The 21526-nt window shown below is 41.8% G+C and overlaps 1 protein-coding gene across 1 annotated transcript in view; it reads left to right on the top strand.

Annotated features, from left to right (window-relative positions):
• Positions 1–21526, top strand: part of ddx10 (DEAD (Asp-Glu-Ala-Asp) box polypeptide 10) — a 313215-nt gene that overhangs the window by 201907 nt on the left and 89782 nt on the right. Inside the window, exon 17 of the mRNA XM_059964262.1 lies at positions 10840–10890. Coding sequence (XP_059820245.1) covers positions 10840–10890 — 51 coding nt within the window. The remainder of the gene's footprint in view (positions 1–10839; positions 10891–21526) is intronic.

The following is a 21526-nucleotide window of genomic DNA, read 5'->3' as shown; positions in this document are numbered from 1 at the left end:
AAATCTTACCTCCCACATTGCCTGCTATTTTTCTTTTATCTACAATATATGCCTATCTAAGTGTTTCTTAAATGTCCTTAATATAACTCTCTACCACCATCCTGGCAGTGGGTTCCACACAACTATCATTCAATGTTGAAGGAACTACCTTTGATATCCCCCCTATACTTTCCTACAATCACCTTAAAATTATGCCCTGTCATATTAGACCAAGTCGCCGCCTGTCCACTTTGTTCATGCCTCGTCATCTTTTATGCCTCTGTTAATTCACCATTCATCCTTCTTCGCTCCAAAGACAAAAACCCCAGCTCTCTCAGTCATCCCTCCTTAAGATATGCTTGCCAATCCAGGTAGCATCCTTGCAAATCTCTGCACCTTCTCTAAAGCTTCCTACAGGTCAGTACCAGACCTGAACTTAATACTCCATGTGTGGTCCGACATTACATCTTGAACGTTATCTCCCTAACAATAAAGGCCAACACAACATAACCTCCCTATCAACTTGTGTGTCAACTCCATGGAGTCTATGGACATGGACCCCCAAGATTCCTCTGTTCTACTTTTCATTATTTGTGATGATTTCAACAAATAATGTGTGTGTGCCTTTAGTTCCCTGTGTTCCATTACACTCCTAGTGCCTTACCATATATAGTACAAATACTACAGTGATTTGACTCTCCAAAACGCATCACCCACATTTACCTATATTGAATCCATTGGCCACTCTTTGCCCCACTTCCCTAACTGATTAAGGTCCACCTGTCATCTACAATAATCTGTGATGAAACAGTAGCCATTGCAATGAATGGTAGAGCGGACATAAGGAGCTAATTGTGGCTTTCTCTTAGTTCTGTGTCTTTTCTTCACATTGGTGCTCGACGCAATGTGAGATTTTGTAAATAGGTTTCTTTTCAAAAAAGATCAAAATGAAAGTTCCAAATATATTTTACTAAACTTAATCTCGCTGTATAGCCATTGGGTTTCAGATTTAAAATTAAATAATTTGCAGTTAGGGCTAAAACTAGAAGAAGAGAAGATTTATCTTCTAATGTAGAGAATGCATAAAAATCTTTTGATAATGATTCATTTTGAAGCTTGAAATTTTTTCATACTTGACCTGTTTCTCAATAGAATAGGGAGGAATAATTTATGGTTGTGTAATTGATTCTATGTTTTCATCTGTACCTAAATTGTGTGAACCTAAGCATTGATAGAAAGTTATTAACTAAGAGTGCATGTTCTCCAAATTTTGAAATGACTGCATTGAGAACTTAGCCAGGGAATAAAGTAAATATCTAGCAGATCTTAAATAAAAAAAATAGTAGGATGACTTGATTTAAAAATGAATATAGTTAAATATTGAAAAGATAACTGAGCAAGGTGTTTGAATATAGTTTTTGACAGTGAAATTTGTAATTACTTGTTTTCCTCTTTAAAGTGTGGAAAATGAAGTTGATTCCACTGCAGTGTTGGAATAGAAAATTCAATGTTTGATTACTATTAGTGTGCCACATAGAATACACAAATTACACTTGATGGGTGACCTTGACGGATTTTAATTTTTAAGTATTCAATTCTGGTTTCCCTTATTCTTAGTCTAGAACATTTAGTTAGCAACTTATGATTGCTATTCTTACATAACTTTACATAAATTATCACATCATGTTTCTGCTTTTCTTACAGCGGTGCTGCTTCTAAATATGAATGACCTGATGATTTTATTTTATTTACTCGCTTGGTCTTGCTGATTTAAGCTTGTCCTTCAGCACTGTACAGCCACTCATTTTCTACTCCGTTACCCTGTTTGCACCAAAACAGTGCATCAACATTTTATACAAAAACAGGTTCTGTTTTAGAAAACAAGCTTTTGTCTAGTGCATTTCAGCATCTCAATAAGCAATTAGAATAAGGTAGACTTCTTGCACAAGGTCTCCATTTCTGACAATGTAACATTGTCTTGTTCCTGGACTGAAGTGCTACCTTGAATAAGTGTCTAATTCTCTGGGGCAGTTTGAACCTAGCTGAGTTACAACTAGTTTATTTTTTCCCCCTTATCCAAAAAAATAATACTAGTATTTTGAAAGTGGCGGTGAATTTCATCATCAATATCTGCTTTTGCCACAAACTAGCTTTTGAGATATGGGGAATGGTTCCATGTTTTTTATGGTCCTGCCACAATCTTCTGGAGTGTCTACTGATTCCAGTGCTCCCTATATAGAGTTAGCACCCCTGTGATCACATGGATCTCAAAGACATTATCCCTAATGTGCAGGTAAAGAGCAGAATCTGGGGTTAGCAAGGATAAAATGGGATTAGTTTATAAATAGTGTAAATGGGTGCTTGATGCTTTAGCTAGGACTCAGGAAACATGACTATGATAAACATCCAGATTAGAAGCAGGAATAGGCACTCAGCCCGATGGGCCTGTTCTGCCATTTATTAAGATCATGCATAATCAAACTGTAACCATAACTCCACATTTGGCCTACCCATAGTGACTTTTATAACCCCTTGCTTATCAAGAGTCTATGTGTCTGCCTTAAAACCTTCAAAGCCGTTGTTTTTATTTAAGCCTGTTATCATCTAACTTTGAAACTTGTTACTTGTTACATACACCTGTTAGGGTGCATTCTCCAGATTCCTTATGAGGTAACTGTGGCCTTCAGCCAGGAGCAAATGTTATCAGGTGGTTCCCAACCTTCACAGAGTGTTTCGACTTTAAACCACGACACTCTCCAGTTGGTGGGCTGGCAGTGGTGACCAAATCACTGCCTATTTGTCCCTGGCTTCCAGCCTCCCTCCTCTCACCTACTCCAAATCCAACAAGAGGCTTGTTCTGCCTCTTCCCCCATCCTACGAGCTGCTTGCTTTTTGCTCCTTTCGTTCAGGCCCAAAGCTAACAACAACTGCCATGCTGATTTGGCTGGGAAACCTCTGCAGCCGATATCCACAGGGAACAACCATGCCTGCCATCCCTTGTCTTTGCACTCCTGCACTAAGGGCTGGTACTTCAAGGCCTTTCTCTCGTGGGTCTCTTCCCATCCATCCTCCCACGGCACCATCAGCTCAACCAGAATTATTTTCCGGTCTTCAGTTGACCACAATACAATGTCCAAGTGGACATTGTGTGCACCACCTCCGGGAACAGCAGCCTCCTTCCCACATCGACCCTCATCTCCCAGGACCTGGCCGTTAGCAGCAGATTTGGCTTTGGTTGTTTGGTTACAAAAGGCTGGCTCCCCCTTTGATGAAGGTGATGGCATTCCTCAAATCTGTGCCAGCTGTCCTCTTCTTGCATCTCTCTCGCTCTAGTGCGTCAGCAGCACCTTATCATGGCACCACCTATACCGCCCTTGAATTAGAGCTGTTTTACACCCGGACAGTATATGAGCCAGTGCTCCTTTTGACCACAAAGCTTACAGTTCGGGTCCTCTCTTATCCCCCATGTGTACAGATGTAATGGCGAAGGAAGGGTGTCATACACAGATCACAAGAGGAAGGAAATACGGAAGAGCTCCAGTCTCCATAACTCTGCCCATGAGATCTTGTGCTTGGGCTGATCCCATTTTGTCCAGGCACCCTGGGACACTTGTTCCACTGCCTTTGACATCTACTTCTCTTCCTCATGGATCAGTACTTCTGCCTGTACCATGTCACATCTGTTCCTTATGCTTGCGTTTCCCCACTGCTGGAAGTGAATTGAGCTGAGGCCTTGCTGCCCGACGCAGGGGTTGCCGATGATATCTCGCAGCTGCAGAGAACACACTGCCTGCTCTACTGCTGTATTAGCAACGCCTGCTCGCTTTACCAGGTCATCATTGGAATTGCTCAAGCTTAATAAGGCTCTGCATTTAGCCACCTTGAATTTCTCCACAACAGAGGACAAGGGAAGCTGCAGTTGCCCGGATCAAATATAGAGGCCCACTGAGGAGAAGCCTGGGGGATCTCCTAACCATCTCCGCAGGTGCTTGTTGGTTTTCCTCTCGATACCTTCTACGGATGTCATGGGGAACTCATAAAGTGTGAAGAGCCAGAGAAGCCTGGGCAGAAGGCCGTATTGGTACAGGCAGGTCTTGAATTTACCGGAAAGTCTGGATTTGTCGATCTTTTTCAGCCATTTGTCTATCTGCTTCATAGCATTAGTGACATTGGCCCCATCTGTCAGCGACTCATTAAACCACTTCCCCAAGCATTTTAACAGGTTATCTTTGATGGAAGGGATGACCTCACCCTGAACTTGGAGGCTAAACTTGCTAGTTACTTTGCCCTTTCTGATCACCATACACCTAGACTTCTTGGCCTTGCAGGACATACTCACCCAAGTGGTTACATTGTCCGGGGTTTTCAATACCCATCTTGCTTGGATGTGTGACACAGTTGTTATAGTGATGTCGTCCATGAACCCTCGTAGAGCCGGCTGGGCAATGCCCGACTCCAGCGTCAGGCCGCAGGTTACATCTTCTGCTGCTGATATTAAGAGGTTCATTCCCATAATAAATAGGGTGGGGGAGATGGTGCACCCTTTCAGAATCCCCTTCTAGAAGTTGTGAAATGGGCTGATGTAAATCTGAGTTTGAATCCTCCTATGTAGTTGGTGATCATGTCTCGAATAGCCACTGGGATGTGGTAGTGGTCAATTCCTTCTTCATGTGGAGTAGACCCGTAGGCGTTCACAAGGTCTAACCAGACAACTGTTAGGTTGCCTTTTTTCTGCTTGGCCTCAAGGATCAAATGGCTAATCATTGAGGGGTGTTCCAAACACCCCAAAAAGCCTGGAATGCCGCCTTTCTGGGTGGACGTGTTGATATAGCGGTTCTGCGTCATGTAAGAAGTGAGCCATCTTGCAAGCACAGAAAAGAAAATCTTACATTCCACATCCAGGAGAGAAATTGTCCTAAACTGGGCAATTCTGGAAGAATCCTCTTCCCTCTTGCAATTTCCAACTTGATGGAATAGTACCTTTGTCCCAGATCTTTCTCATGACCTTCCACAGTCTCCGAAGAAGTTTTGGGCATTTCTTATACACCTTATAAGGTGTGCCACTTGGGCCTGGGGCAGCTGATGCTTTAGCTTTCCGGATGATGTCCTGGATTTCCTGCCATGTAGGCTCCTTCACATTCAGCTCAATTGATGGTTTTTCTGGTCTACACAAAGCCAGATTGGTTCCTAGTCCCTGACCCCTCCATGGATTGCTGTATGCCTCCCACAGGAACTCCTCTACCTCTGACTTCGAGCTGGATAGTAAACCAGGCCAAGAAGAGCCCTGGTGAAGCTGAATGGATCGCTCACAAACTGCGCTCGCCTTTTCTCTTTCTTCCTTCTTTGCTGTTGAAGATGTTCCGCCCTCTGGAGTTTACACAGCTGTTCCCACAGCATGCTAGTTAAGTCCTTAATACCTTCTTTTTTGGCCAGTGAGCTGGTTTTAAACCTCTTGTTGAGCATCTTTAATTCGCCTCTCAAGCAACGAACCTCCCTTTCCCTCCTATTTGGTTGCCGCAGTAACTTGAGCTGACTTCTCCGCTCCATTGGGCCAAATCGTTCCTTAGCTAGATTGTACACTATGGCTGTGAGTGAGTCGAGCTTTCTGTGTATTGGACTTGGTAAGGCAACTTCCAGGATGCCGTCTAGATCATCACCGAACTGCATCCATCTGGGCCGATGCAGTTCGGTGGCCGATGGCCGATGTCTGCCGATCTGGGCCATTTGATCCTGTCTCTCCTTGACGAATGGATTGGGGTAGCTGAGAGCAAACCCACTTGGTGTGTCGTTTGGTGCTGAGGCGACTCAAGTGCGGAGAGATCTTCAGCTCTGTGGGGTGCTTCCTGGCCGACATTCTCCTTCGTCGCAGCGGATACTAAGTCTGTGCGCTGCACTTGGGTCACCATTGATCCACATCTAGACCTGCTGTGGTGTATCTTGAGCCCTCTGATGTTTTTGCAGACTTTCTTACCGTGAATTCTTCTCCGATCAGTATTGTTAGCTTTAGCTTCCTCGTAGTATGTTTCCTGTCCTGGCCGTTGCCTGTATGACCATCCCGTTGTGTCTCTCATCCTCCCCCACTCTCGGGAGACTCTGGGGGTATTGCTCTTCGTGTTCAATAGTAGCTTGAGTGGTGCCATCTTGCGAGTGCTGCCCACGAGGTTGCTAGCCTTGTGAGCCCACACCAGTCTTTCCTGGAAGCCACTGGTAAAAACCAGAGATTACTTGTTACATACACCTGTCAGGGCGCATTCTCCAGATTCCTTATGAGGTAACTGTGGCCTTCAGCCAGGAGCAAATGTTATCAGGTGGTTCCCAACCTTCACAGAGTGTTTCGACTTTAAACCACGACACTCTCCAGTTGGTGGGCTGGCAGTGGTGGCCAAATCACTGATCCTGGCTTCCAGCTTCCCTCCTCTCGCCTACTCCAAATCCAACAAGAGGCTCGTTCTCCCTCTTCCCCTCTTGACTTTACAGTCTAAGAGAACGTCTGTTGCTGGTAATAATGAAGAGGGCCTCTGGGAATCCCATTTCAAGGCTGTTGGCCACGGTTCATTGAGTACAGGCTTCACATCAGCCTTTGGTGGGATTAATTATTTTTAATGTTTTAATTGTTCAGTTTTGTTTCAATTATTTTACAATATCTCTAATTATTGTAGAGATTTCAAAACAGCAGGAGGTGACAACGGGCTATTATGATAGTAAGGATTGAGTCTGAGGATCTATTGACAAATTTCTACTGATAGATTGTTCTTCTTTCCAGTACATCTGCAGCTCCAAAGACTGGGGCTTCATTCCTCCTGTAGGAGGTTCATGCCGATGTAGGGGAAGCACGGAGAATGAGAAAGTGACACTAATTAGAATGAACACAAGATGAACCATTTTTTATGTAAATTCTTTATTCCAGCAACCTTTCACATTCTTTCTCTTTTTGTATAGTATCTGTGTTGATCTCTTTGTGAGAACATATGCAAGTATTCAATAACCGTGATGATATCTTCCACTTTCACACGCCATTACCGCTTTAGACCTTAATAAATTACTGTCTTTCCTTTCTTGTTGGGTGGAATCATGCTCCATTTAGCCTGCTGCTCTCATTTATCTATGTGGTAGCTTTCTTTGTAAAATTTTCCAATTTCACTGGAAGGAGAGCAAACCAATATCAGCATCCTCTCCCAGGCCAACACTCTCAGTATTGAGGCCTTAGTTGCATTCAGTCCACTAGATTGGACAAACCACATAATTTGTGTTCACAGTACCTGACTCCAGAAAGTTATGAGCTTTCTCATGGAAGAAGCCTACAAGTTAGGTAAAATGATTCAAGGCTGTGCTTAAAGCCTCCTTGAAGCACAATATCCCTAGTAACTCCTGCAAAAATATGTCTCATGACTGCTCAAATGGGGGATGGAGTTTTCTGAATGGTATTGAGAACCAGAACAAGCACATTGGGAGCACGCACAAGTGGAAGTAGTCAATTACCCACTCAGTGCTGTCCTAAAGAAAGGCCTCAGCCTGGAACATCAACTTTGTTCATTTCCGTGGATGCTGCCTGATCTGCTGAGTTCCTCCATCATTTTGTGTGTGTTGCTTTGGATTTCCAGCATCTGCAGAATTTCTTGTGTTTTACACACTCACCTGCCTTCTCAAGCACCACCTGTTCCACCTGTGGAATAGTCAGTGGTTCCCACATCTCCTTATTAGCCACCTCAAAACAACAAACTCTGTGCAAGTTAGTCATCCTCGTCCAGGAAAGATTTATTAAAAAGAAGAGTTCTCTGAGGGTGTGACTCTCAAAACCCATGAAGCTTTTGTTTTGCAGCTGTCCTACAAGCCGATCAGGCTCAAGAGGGTACCTCTAGGTGAACTGGAGACAGGAGCTGTTAAGTTATTGAAGTAATTCAAATTATGAAGAATTGTTTAAGATAAACAATTAAAACCCACTAAATTACTAGTAATTAATTAAAGCAAATATTCAGTGAAATAAAGAAATGTAAATAAAACTGAAGATTGCTAATGCCATGATGCAGAGGTGGGTGGAGTTACAGGGAAAAGAGGCATGTTGGTTGCTAGATAAAGGAGTTGCCTTATAGGGACTTGTAACAGCTCAATGGTAGGTCAAAAGGCAAGAAATTTGACTAAAAACGTCACTAAAAGCACCTTTTCTGAGGTAAATTGTGCTGAATTATCGCTGCAAACAGTGAGGGGGTGAGCGATGGTGAGGTGAGTTTGGGGATTGAGCTGGGAGGGTGTGCTGCAGCATCGATGCAGATGGAGTGGGCCATTCGAAGAGGAGAGGTCAGGGCAGTGGAGCTCCAATGTCCGTACAACTAGCATGGATGCAAGCTGGGATTGCTCTGGGCACTGTGCTGATTTGAAGAGGTTTAGAGCAGCTTCTGGCTGGATGGTGAAATCTGGGCTTGGAGCGATTCACTAGGCAGCGTGGTCTAGGTGCTGAGTACTTCGTAGCAGCTGGGTCCTACTGCGAGGCATGATCCGCTGTTTTGATGCCAGCCCAGATAGACTGAAAAGACAGGATGTTGGAATCTGAGACGAGAGCCAATTTTGCTCGCTCTCCGCCGTGGAGTCTCTGGAGACTGTCCCGGCTGTTGTGCTCTGTGCCTGTTAAGATGATGGGCTAACAAGTGAGACTTTGGGCTAACTCCAGGCTGCTCCTGGGTTCGGATCTGAGCATTCAATTTTGGTTTGGAACGCTGTTGCTCACATCAATTGTTTACATCATTTCTGTTTTTTTCCCCCTTTCTCTTGCATATCAGGTATTGATCTTTTATTTTTAATTCTGTCTTTAATTGGGTTCTTTTGGATTTCTTGCTCTGTGGCTCTCATGGTTGTATAATTTATACATTCTTTGATAATAAATGTACTTTGAACCTTTGAAGTGCATTGTGCCTATACTTTTTGGGGTTTGGAAATGTGGCCAGTCCCGTCTCAGTAAGTTATGAAATGCCTCGAGATTCATTGGTGAATATAGTGATGGAATGAGAGTTCACATGTACTTGCAAATAACTCCAAAGTTGTTCTAGATTTATGGTGCCAAAGTCTGGAATGTCCTATGCATGCATTGCAGTCTGCTGATGTTCCTTTACATCAGCATGATCCATCCCATTTTAAAGCTGTTTGCATGAGAGATTTTAAAATCAATGCAATAACCTGATTGTGGAATTCTCTATCTTGCATTCAAATTTCTCCGTGGTGTTAGCTTTTCCTGTCTTTTACGAGTCCATCCTATTTCAATCCTTTCCTCCCATGCTTTCTGTATTTCTATATTATTAGTAGCGTCTTCAGATATGGCAGCCAAGCTCTGAGATTCATTTCCTGAACCACTCCATCTGTCCTCTTTTGTAATGTTTCTGAAAGGTTACTTAGATTCTGTCTACATGTCCTAAAACTGTTTTACTCAGGTGAGGTTCGGTGGTTGCCATGTGGATTAGTTGACCATCTTTTACCATGCTAAAAGTGCAAGTTTTTGAGAACATAAGAAACAGAGCAGGAGGAAAACATTCTGCCTCCCATGCTTGTCCTGCCATTCAGCTTGATTATTGCTGATCTTATACTTAATTGGCACTGTCTTGTTAAAACTCTATAATAACCACACCCCCCCCCCCAACAATCTGTCAATCTGTCTCAAATATACTTAGTAACTAAGTATTCACATCCCTCTAAGTTTGAGAATCTTGAGAATGTTTCACTGCTATGGATGGATGTGTCTAATGATCTATTTTCACTCCTGAAGAGCAACCCTTTTATTTGAGGATCCATTATGCAGTTTTTTCTTTGTCAATTCCTCTAAGAAGTTTGTGGTCACCTCTCATTCTTCTAAATCGGAGGGTACAGATCCAGCTCACCTAATACCTCCTGATAGGGCAGATTGAACATTCCAGGAATCATTCTCCTGGACCTTTTGTTCACACCATCTATTGCATCTTCTTGTTAGTCAAGGGAGCTTGGCGAGTAAAGGAATTTCATTTGTCTGGTCAGTTGTTGTATTTTTCTTTGTCCTGGCTAACATGCAAATTTAATTCAATTTAAAAGCAGCAGAGAGACTGATAAATTGAACCACTGCAAAATTTAGGTTTGTTTTATATTGAAATTTTGCACAGATGCAACTTTCTTTTCCATCTTCAGACGTGTGATAATTCAGTGTTACAACTGTGAACCTTTCATAATCATTGTTACTATTCACATTTCTATGTGTAAAAGTTAAGAAACTCTTTAGGCACTTGGGCCTTATCTGTTGACTTCAAAAATCAAGGAAAATTATTCTTTGTTCTAACAAGGAGAAACTATTTAACTTTGCACTAGGAAGAAAAATAAATTTGAAGATGAATCAATAAAATATATCGAAATACCATTTGTTTGAAAATAATCTGAGAATAGAACAGTTTTTCTTTAGGCATTATCCTTAAGAAAATAACAATTTGTGTAATTACTTTTTAAAAAAAACTAAATCAATTTCTTCTTGAAATTGATACCAATATATTTGACCCACATGATTGTAGGGCAAAATTTAGCCTGTTTCCTGGAAAATGCAATTATATGTAGCTGTCTAATCCCAGTAAGAATTGGGGCCAGAATTCCATAATTCATTTTATTTCAGAATTTAGAGTTACTATTTTTTCCTCCACCAGTTTGGCTAGATTATCACATCTTAGTACACCACACCATTCAAACCTCAGGGGAAATTTTCAAAATCACAACAGCAAATCAAAATTGAAGCGATTCTTGATACCTGGGGCTGTAAAGAAACAGAAATTGCTTTATAAGGAAAAAATAAATTAAACTTTAACAATTGATGTTTTATGATTCTAGGAGTTCAACTTGTCAATTTCATCTTTTTTTAAGGTAAAGAGGCTTAAGGAAAGAGCAGCAAGAAAGGCCACGAGAAGGAAAGATGTAAGTATTTTACTTTTGTGTGTTGTGAAAATTCCCTTCAGAGACAGGAAAAGTATTCAAACACAGAAGAATATTCTAAACAAGGCAATTGCTAAACTGGTATAGCTAGTTCAGCTTTACTGATTTGATATCTACATGATCTTCAAGTTTGTAGAGTACCAGAAACTAAGCTTATATTGTCCAAACTTTCTTATTATTGATACCTAAATGTGTACTGGCTGTTTTAAACAATTCCTTTAAAACAAAAAGTTGTCTTTTTGTTTACATTTTGGTATTGTTTCCAAGTTAATTAATTGCTTAGTTTTGCATAATTTAACTCTAAACTATATTACTAACATCTTAGTTCATAAGGTGCACATTAATGTCCCAGTTCCTGGGGTTCATACTTACCTTGTTCTACCAGAAATGGTTAATTATTCCAATGTTAGTATGTGTGTAAAATTGTATTCCCTGTGATGTTGGGTAGTAATTACTCAATTTTAGTATGTGTGTTCCCTATATTGGATTGGTTAATTTCTCTTTGATGTTTTAAGTGACACCTCATTTTCACTGAGGCCTTGTTGCACATTTTGGATTAGCAAGATGGACCTTTAGAATCTAAGGAGGTAGAATTGTGTTGGCAAACCAATAGATTCAATAAATCCAAGACTTTTAACAATATTTTATTGTGATTGTCACTTGTTAAATGCAAGTTCAGTTTATTTTGCATTTGAACTCGAAGCTGTCATGGCTTGAAACCTTCTGTAAGGTTTAGTAGGGTTTTGTTGCATTATGTAATTCCAATATGTATAGATTATTGTCATTGGATATTGTTTCATACTGGAATTACTGTCAAATAGTATCTATGTTGATATAACTGCATTCACTTTGTAAAGTGGTTTAATGTCCATTGTTGGAGACATGCATGATAAATAGAAGTAGATGCAGGCCATTCAGTCCATGGCTGATTATCTACCTCAGCAGCATTTTGCAGTACTTTTGTCGAGTTCCTTAATTCCCTTATTGTCCAGAAATATATTGATCACAATTTGAACATTAAGACTTAGCTTCCACAGTCATCAAGGGTAGAAAATTCTAAAGGTTCTTCACCTTCTGAGTTCATTTTCCCTTGGCCTAATTGACCAACAGATTTCCTTCATCGTTAGCCACTGGTGAAGTTCCCAAAAACTGGAATATTGTTCTGTTATTTAAGAAGGGCAGCAATGACAAGCCAGGGATCTGCAAGCCAATCAGCCTGACATGAAACATCAGAAGTAGGGAAGTCACTGGAGGGAATTCTGAGGAACAAGATCTAGTAGCATTTGGAGACACTGAGTCTGATTACAAGGAGTCAACCTGGCTTTGTGCATGAAACATCACATGTGATGAACCTTTTAGAGTTTTTTGAAGAGGTAACCAAAAGGCTTCTACAAGGACCCACATGGCAGGCAGGTTAAGTCACAAGGAATCCAGGTTATGCTGGTTAAATGGATTCAAGATTGGCTTGCAGGTAGTAAGCAGAGGGTGGTGGTTGAAGGACTAGTAGAGTGCTACCATGGTTGCTGTTAGAGACCTTGTTATTCATTATTTATATTTATATTTATATTTATATTTTTGACACAAACACACAAGGTTTGATATTAATGTTATGGATGACACAAAATTAAGTGTTACTTGTGAAGAACAGATCAGTTAGAGAAGTGGGCTAAGAAGTGGATTTCCAGTTATCTGGATTTCAATGCAGATACTGCGTGGTGATGCATTTTTGAAAATCAAACCATTGTAAGCATTTAGCTATAAATGGTAAAGCATGAGGGAGTGCAATTGACAAGGACTTAGGAGGACAAGTGCATGGTTTGTTGAAAGTAGCATTGCAAGTAGACAGTGGTGAACAAGGCTTTTTGCACACTTTATCAATCAGGGCATTCAGTATAGGAGTTGGGAAATGGTGTTGCAGTTATGTAAGTCGTTGGTAAGGCTGCACTTCGAGCACTGTGTACAGTTTTGATCACCCTGTTATGGGATAAACTCAAAAGGGTGCAGAAAAGATTTGAGGATGTTGTCAGGACCAGAGGACGTGGTTATGGGGGGAATTGACTAGCCCAGGTCTTTATTCCGTGAAATCTAGCAGAATGAGGGATGGGACTTGTAGAAATGTTTAAAATCGATAAGGTGGGCAGTTAGTCTTTTCTCCAGGAGAGTCCAAAACTAGGAGGCATAGGTTAAAGGTAAAAGGAGTAAGATTTAAAAGAGACCTAAGCATCACACTTTTCCATGCAGTGTGCTGACTATATGGACTGAGGAAGTGATTAAGATAGATACAATCACAGCTTTTAAGAAACATTTGGATGGGCAGGGCTCAGAGGAATAGGGGCTTACCACAGGTTAGTGGGACAGGTTGGATGGGCATGTTGTATCCACACTCTAATACTCTAAATCTATTTACACTATTTGCTTCCCTTGTGTACTCTATTGATCAAATGCTTAAAGAACTTGACAAATTTGTTAAATAATGTTTTCCTTTCTTAAATCCACGCCGACTGAGGTCAATTCTATTCTATTTATGGTGTTCTTTTACTATATTTATTGAGATACTTATAGTATTGAAGCAATCCATTCCCTCACTACTCTTCCCATAAAATAAACTTAAAATTGTCAAACTTCTAATGCAAATATATGTCAGTATCATTCTGTTATTTAAAGGGGAGCGAAGGCAGGGTAGTATATAAGGGCCCATTGTGAGAAATATTTCAAATGGTTGGTTAGGGCATCCAAGATGATAATTTATGCAAATACGCAAAGTTGGGAAACAGCAACTTATGAAGCAATTGTTACGGACAATTGACAGCTATTTGGCAGAGTATATTTGGTTGTATACTCCAATTGAAAGTTGTCTATGTTAACACGGAAGTTTTACACGTTGTAGTAAGTTAATCATCGAGTACAGCACAGTATTTCAGGTGCTTGCAAAACAACTGCAAGATTTAAACTAATAGCTTATGACAGTTTTAAATAATATGTATTGTTATTTTATAGATAACTGCTTATTGTATTTTCATAGTCCCGGGAGATGAGATAGTGTCTTGAATAAGCATAAACATCTTGCTGTGAATTTTGTTCTTGATTTTGCTTTCAAAGCGTGTATGATGAATGACTATGGATCTATTTTTTAGTAAATACAAGAATATTTTCATACGTACATTGATGATTTTGCATAAACCTTGCATCGTCTTTTTTTAAAAAAAACTCAGTGGTAGATAGATTAAGTAGTAAATGCTATCAGTTGCTCATTTCTATGCTATTGGTGTGTGTGGTAATTGTTTGCTAAATAAAGCACTATTAAACAAATATTTTCTGATATATGACCAAAAATGAGAAGTAAAAGCTCTTTTTGTACTACACAATGAGAGTTATTACATAAGTATAGAAGTAGGGGTGAAATACAATCCATCAGAAGTAATTATAGGCAGAAAAGTAAAACAATAAAATCTCTAAAAACAAGAGAAAATCTGCAGATGCTGGAAATCCTGGAGGGGCTCAACAGGCCAGGCAGCATCTGTGGAAATACGTACGATCAACACTTTGGGCTGAGACCGTTCGACAGGACTGGAGAAAAAAAAAAAGCTGAAGAGTAGAGTTAAAAGGTGGGGGGAGGGAAGAGAGAAACACAAGGTGATGGGTGAAACCTGAAGGGGAAGGGATGAAGTAAAGAGCTGGGAAGCTGATTGTTGAAAGAGATCCAGGGCTGGAGAAGGGAGAGTGATAGGAGAGGACAGAAGGCCATGGAAGAAAGAAGTGGGTGGAGGACCATCAGACGGAGGTGATGGGTGGGCAAGGAGATGAGGTGAGAGAGGGTAAAGGGATGGGGAATGGTGAAGGAAGGGGGGGCATTATCAGAAGTTCAAGAAATCGATGTTCATGCCATCAGATTGGATGGTACCCAAAAGGAATATAAAGTGTTGTTCCTTTGACCTAATCGTGGCCTTATCACAACAGTGGAGAAGGCCATGGATAGACATATCGGAATGGGAAGTGGAATTAAAGTGGATGGCCAATGGGAGATCCCACTTTTTCTGGTGGACGGAGTGCAGATGCTCAGCAAAGCGGTCTCCCAATCTACATCGGGTCTCATCGATATACAGGAGGCCGCACTGGGAGCACCGGACACAGTATATGACCCCAACAGACTCACAGGTGAAGTGTTGCCTCACCTGGAAGGACTTTTTGGAGCCCAGAATGGTAGTGAGGTAGGAGATGTAGGGGCAGATGTAGCACTTGTTTAGCTTGCAAGGATAAGTGCCAGAACGGAGATCAGTGAGGAGGGATGAATGGACAAGAGTTGGACAAGGGAGTTGTGTGAAGATCAATCCCTGCAGAAAGTGGGTGGGGGAGGGGAGAGGGAAAGATGTATTTGGTGTGGGATCCTGTTGAAGATGGCAGAAGTTGTGGAGAATTATGTGCTGGATGTGGAGGCCAGTGGGATGGTAGGTGAGGACAAGAGGAACTCTATCCCTGGTTGGGAGGAAGGGGTGAGAGCATTATTGTGTGAAATGGAAGAGATTTGGTCGAGGGCAGCATTGATGGTGGAGAATGGGAAGCATCTTTCTTTTTAGAAGGAGGACATCTCCATTCTGGAACTAAAGGCATTGTCCTGAGAGCAGATGCAGCGGAGACAGAGGAATTGAGAGAAAGAATGGTGTTTTTACAAGTAAGAAGGTGGGTGGAGTTATAGTACAGGTAGCCGAGAATCCATGGGTTTGTAATAGACATTAATAGATAATAGATAGAGATAGAGATCATCAAAGGGGAGAGAGTTGTTGGAAATGGACAAGGTAAATTTAAAGGCAGGGTGTCGTGATGAGGCCACACTTGGGTTGGAGGAACAACACCTTATATTCCACCTGGGTAGCCTCCAACCTGATGGTGCCGAACATGTACTTACTTTAGAAATTCTCGAGCTTCTGGTAATGCCCCCATTCCCCCTCACCTTCACCAGTCCCCATTCCCTTATCCCTCTGTCACTTTATCTCCTTGCCCGCCCATCACCTCCCTCTGGTGCTCCTCCCTCCTTTTCTTTCTTTCATGGCCTTCTGTCCTCTCCTATCAGATTCCCCCCTTCTCCTGCCCAGCATCTCTTTCACCAACCAACTTCCCAGCTCTTTATTTCATCCCTTCCCCTTCAGGTTTCATCTGTTTCTCTCCCCCCCCACCCCCAACCTTTTTAATCTACTCTTCAGTTTTTTTTCTCCAGTCCTTCTGAAGGGTCTTGGTGTGAAGCATTGACTGTACTTTTTTTCCATAGATGTTGCCTGACCTGCTGAGTTCTTCCAGCATTTTGTGTGTGTGTGTGTGTTGCTAAAATCTGTGAAAAATATCAGTGGTTCTGACTTTTGAAAATGTGAAATAAATTGTTTGTAAATACTTAATCTTGAAATAAATTTTAGTTGTTCTGTTTAGATTTGATATTAAGAGGGACCTTGGGATCTGAGCAGGTTGACACTGTGGTTAAGAAGGCATACGGTGCACTGGCCTTCATCAACCGTGGGATTGAGTTTAGGAGCTGAGAGTTAATGTTACAGCTATTTAGGACCCTGGTCAGACCTCACTTGGAGTACTGTACTCAGTTCTGATCACCTCACTTCAGGAAAGATGTGGAAACTATAGAAAGGATGTAGAGGAGGTTTACAAGGATGTTGCATGGATTGGGGAGCATGCATTATGAGAGTAGGTTGAGTGAACTTGACCTTTTCTCCTTGGAGCAATGGGGGATGAGAGATGACCTGATAGAGGGGTACAAGATGATGAGAGGCATTGATCATGTGGATAGTCAGAGGCCTTTTCCCAGGGCTGAAATGGCTAGCATGAGAGGGCATAGTTATAAGGTGCTGGGAGGTAGGTACAGAGGAGATGTCAGGGGTAAGTTTTTTACACAGAGAGTGGTGAGTGTGTGGAATGGGCTGCTGGCAGCAGCAGTGGAGGTGGATATGATAGGGTCTTTTAAGAGACTCCTGGATAGCTACATGGAGCTAAGAAGAATAGAGGGCTATGGTTAACCTTCGGTAATTTCTAAAGTAAGTACATGTTCAGCACAGCATTGTGGGCCAAAGGGCCTGTATTGTGCTGCAGGGTTTCTATGTACATTTTTTTTTCGAAATGTAAGCAGGCAATATTCTGGGCTAGGCAGTATCCGTGAATGCAGCAAATATGGTTGTTAATCTTTCAATAAAGATGAGACCATAGAAGTTAAACATAATTTAAGCTTCAGAAGAGGGCTGGAATTTTGAGAGGAAAGTGACATTGATGAGTTGAAAGAGCTGGATGAGGAGGAGTAGTGAAAAGGTATCAATCATGCATGATGTGTCCAGAGGAGATGAATGGAAACAGAAGGGTTAATTTTAAAAAAAGTGCTGCAACTGAGATTCAGACGATAAAAGCAAAACACTGTTGATGCTGGGAATCTGAAACTGAAATAGAAAATGTTGGAAATAGACTGACCAACATCCGAGAACAGGATGTAATAAAAATGATGCTGTAATAAAGCACTCTTGATGGAGCGAACTGAGGTGCTCTGCAAACTGGTCATTAGTCTACATTGATTTCCAGCATAGGGAGGATTGTTTATGTGATTAAAATAAAATCCAAAGTAAGATGAGAAAAACCGTTTGATCTTCTGACAACACAGACTATGCTGGAGGAGCTCGGCAGGCCAGCATAAAGAGTACAGTCAACATCTCAGCCTGACTGTCAACTGCATTTTCCAGTCCTGCTGAAGGGTCTTGGTCCAAAATATTGACTGTACTCTTATTCATAGATGCTGCCTGGCCTGCTGAGTTCCTCCGGCATTTTGTGAGTGTAGCTTGGGTTTCCAGCATCTGCAGATTTTCTCTTTTGATCTTCTGACAACACAGACTATGCTGGAGGAGCTCGGCAGGCCAGCATAAAGAGTACAGTCAACATCTCAGCCCGACTGTCAACTGCATTTTCCAGTCCTGCTGAAGGGTCTTGGTCCAAAATATTGACTGTACTCTTATTCATAGATGCTACCTGGCCTGCTGAGTTCCTCCGGCATTTTGTGAGTGTAGCTTGGGTTTCCAGCATCTGCAGATTTTCTCTTTTGATCTTCTGACAAAGCACATTACTGTCCTGAGGAGTTAGCAATGAATTCAACAGCGTCAGAGGATTGGCTTTATCAGCCTGCTATGTTAGTTTCCAATATACTGGTTTTATTTCAGATTTACAGCATAGCTTTTTTTCCTTTTGGTTGTTTTTATTTGATATATAGGAATAGCTAAACACAGCAAAAAAGGCTGTGTTCCCTGACTGTATTCTGGCAATAGTACTGAAGACTTGTGCTTCAGAACATGACGAGCCTTTGGTCAAAATTTTCTAATAGTTCTAAATACTAGCATCTCCCCAAAAATGTGGAAAATTGTCCTAGTATGTCCTGTCTGCAAGAAGCAGGGCAAGTCAAACCCAGCCAATTACTGCCCCATTGCACGATCATTAGCAAACTGACAAAAGGGATTATTGATGGTGTATTAAGCAGTAACTGCTGGAGCTGGTTGAGTTGGCTACATGGAATCCAGGTGTGAACACCAGAAAGCCATTAAGGGCGCCAAGAGGCAATATCGAACCAAGTTGGAAGCCCAGGCTAACCAGAGGGATGCCAGTAGACTATGGCAGGGTCTAAATGAGATCACTGGGCGCAAAGAAAAGGCTGGGAATATAAATAACTGTAGCGCTTCTCTTCTTGACGTACTTAACATATTCTACGCAAGATTCGAACAGAAGGGGAAAGTCCCGCCCCCTCCGGATGAACCGGACCTGGTGGCATTGAGATTCATCATCACCAAGGAAGACGTTAGAAGAGCCTTCCTGAAGATAAATCCAAGGAAGGTGATGGACCCAGATGGCTTCCCGGGATGGGTTCTCCGGGCCTGTGCAAGCGAGCTAGCTGGAGTGTTTGCTGACATCTTCAACTGCTCTCTGCTTCAGTCTAAGATTCCCTCGTGTTTTAAGAAGGCAACGCTAATCCCGGTGCTGAAGAAAAGCAAGGTGGCATGCTTGAAAGACTACCGACCTGTGGCTCTGACATCAATTGCTATGAAGCATTTCGAGTGATTGGTTATGGTACACATCAACCATAACCTATCGGTCAACCTCGACACTTTGCAATTCACCTACAGGAGCAGCACGTCAACAGCAGATGCCATCTCTCTGGCACTATGTTCCTCCTTAGAACACCTGGAGAATAAAGAGGCATATGTAAGGCTCCTTTTCATTGACTACAGCTCTGCCTTTAATACCATCATTCCAAATAAACTGATTCCTAAGCTCTGGAACCTGGGTCTTAGCACTCAGATCTGCAGCTGGATCTTCAACTTCCTCACAGACAGGACCCAGGCTGTAAAAATAGGGGACAAGCTCTCCTCTACAATCACTCTGAGCACCGGTGCCCGACAAGGCTGTGTACTCAGCCCCCTGCTGTACTTACAGTACACCCATGATTGTGTAGCCAAGTTTCCATCAAACTCAATATATAAGTTTGCTGATGACACCACAATTGTAGGCCGTATCTCGGGTAATGATGAGTCTGAGTACAGAGAGGAAATTAAGAACCTGGTGGCATGGTGCAAAGACAATAACCTATCCCTCAACGTCAGCAAGATGAAGGAATTGGTTGTTGACTTCAGAAGGAGTAGTGGACCACACAACCCCATCTACGTCGGTGGTGCACAGGTGGAACAGGTCAAAAGCTTTAATTTCCTCAGGGTGAATATCACAAATGACCTGACTTGATCTAACCAAGCAGAGTCCACTGCCAAGAGTCCACCAGTGCCTTTACTTCCTGAGAAAGCTGAAGAAATTTGGCCTGTCCCCTAAAACCCTCACTAATTTTTATAGATGCACCGTAGAAAGCATTCTTCTAGGATGCATCACAGCCTGGTATGGAAGTCATCCTGTCCAAGACCGAAAGAAGCTGGATGGGTCGTGTACTTGATTATCCTGGCAGCACTGCTCCGACATAGCCCAGCACATCACACAAACCAATCTTCCATCCTTGGACTCACTTTACACCACACGCTGTCAGAGCAGTGCTGCCAGGATAATCAAGGACACGACCCATCAAGCCAACACACTTTTTGTCCCTCTTCCCTCCGGGAGAAGGTTCAGGAGCTTGAAGATTCGTATGGCCAGATTTGGGAACAGGTTCTTCCCAACTGTGATAAGACTGCTGAACAGATCCTGACCCGGATCTGGGCTGTACCTTCCAAATATCCAGACCTGACTTACACTACCTTATTTTCCCTTTTCTATTTTCTAATTACGATTTTATAATTTAAATTTTTATTATATTTACTTTGATTTGTACTTCAGGGAGCGCGAAGCGCAGTATCAAATATCGCTGTGATGATTGTACGCTCTAGTATCAATTGTTTGGTAACAATAAAGTAAAGTTTACAACTCTCTCCCACTTTTTCCAAGCCTCTGCACTGGCTGTTGATGAAGTGCCTTGAACTCCTGCAGTGCTGGTGGTGAAGGTACTCCCAGACTGCTATTGGGTCAAAAGTTCTATGATTTTGACCCAATGGTTGAAAAATGGCAGTTTACTTCAAAGTCAACTTGAAAATGACTTGGAGTAGAAATTGGAGCTCTAAGCAATCCCTGTAGCTGCTGTTTTTGACATTCCAGATTGTATATTTAACAAGTAATTTGCGAAGAAATCTTGCTGTGTGGTGCAGTACATTTGCAGGCTGGTCCATTTTGCAGCTGTGGTGAATTTTGAAATAAGTGGTTAATGTGGTTGGAGTGCCAAACAATGCCAGACAAATGATGTTTTGTCCTCAAGAGTTTCTTGAGTGTTTCTAAAGCTACTGGCTACCAGGGAAGTTGAGAATGTTGCATTAGATCTATCATGACTCCTTCCTTGCAGATGGCAGAAAGGCTTTTAGGGAGTTGAGCATCACAGAATGGTGTGACTATGGCAAAAAAGACACTTTGAATGGCTTTTGCCTGAGTATTGTCCTGTTGTTGTTGGCAGTTACCATCTTCCTTTTCTGTGGAATGAAAAATTAAACGCACAGTACAATGATGGGCAGAATTCTGATGGAGAGTCAGTAATTGATGAAGCTGCTGAAGATGATTATTGATATGTTATGCTTTGCCCCTTGGCAAAATTTGCATGACTAATAACTATACCCATTTTTCAGTGTATAGAAAATTTTCTCCTTGATTTCAATTGGCTTCAATTACTCTTGAACTCTATTTGATCAAACGTTACTTTTTGATTACTGCATTTCTCAGCCAGCCCTGGAAATTCAGCTTTTTATCCATGACTAAATCTGTAATGAAGTCTCAATCTAGATGTTTCTGATGGAACACAGACTGAGCATCATCAGGCAAGTTATTGCATGAGTAAGTGATGCTCGGTGGTTCTCTTGATAACACCTTCCATCACTTTGTTGACTAAGACAACACTGAAGCTGCAGCAATAAATGAGATTGGATTCATTGCATCTTTTGTGGACCCTTTATATATGCAAACTTTTCCACATTTTTGGAATTATTCTCTGTTGTAGCTCTACTAGAATACCTTGACAAGAGGATTTGATAATTTTAAAGCAACCTTCAGATCAAAGCAAGGATGTTATTGGGCA

The sequence above is a fragment of the Hypanus sabinus genome, chromosome 3 (assembly GCF_030144855.1).
Source record: "Hypanus sabinus isolate sHypSab1 chromosome 3, sHypSab1.hap1, whole genome shotgun sequence".
NCBI classification, from domain to species: Eukaryota; Metazoa; Chordata; class Chondrichthyes; order Myliobatiformes; family Dasyatidae; genus Hypanus; species Hypanus sabinus.
This window is presented reverse-complemented; position numbering and strand designations above follow the sequence as displayed.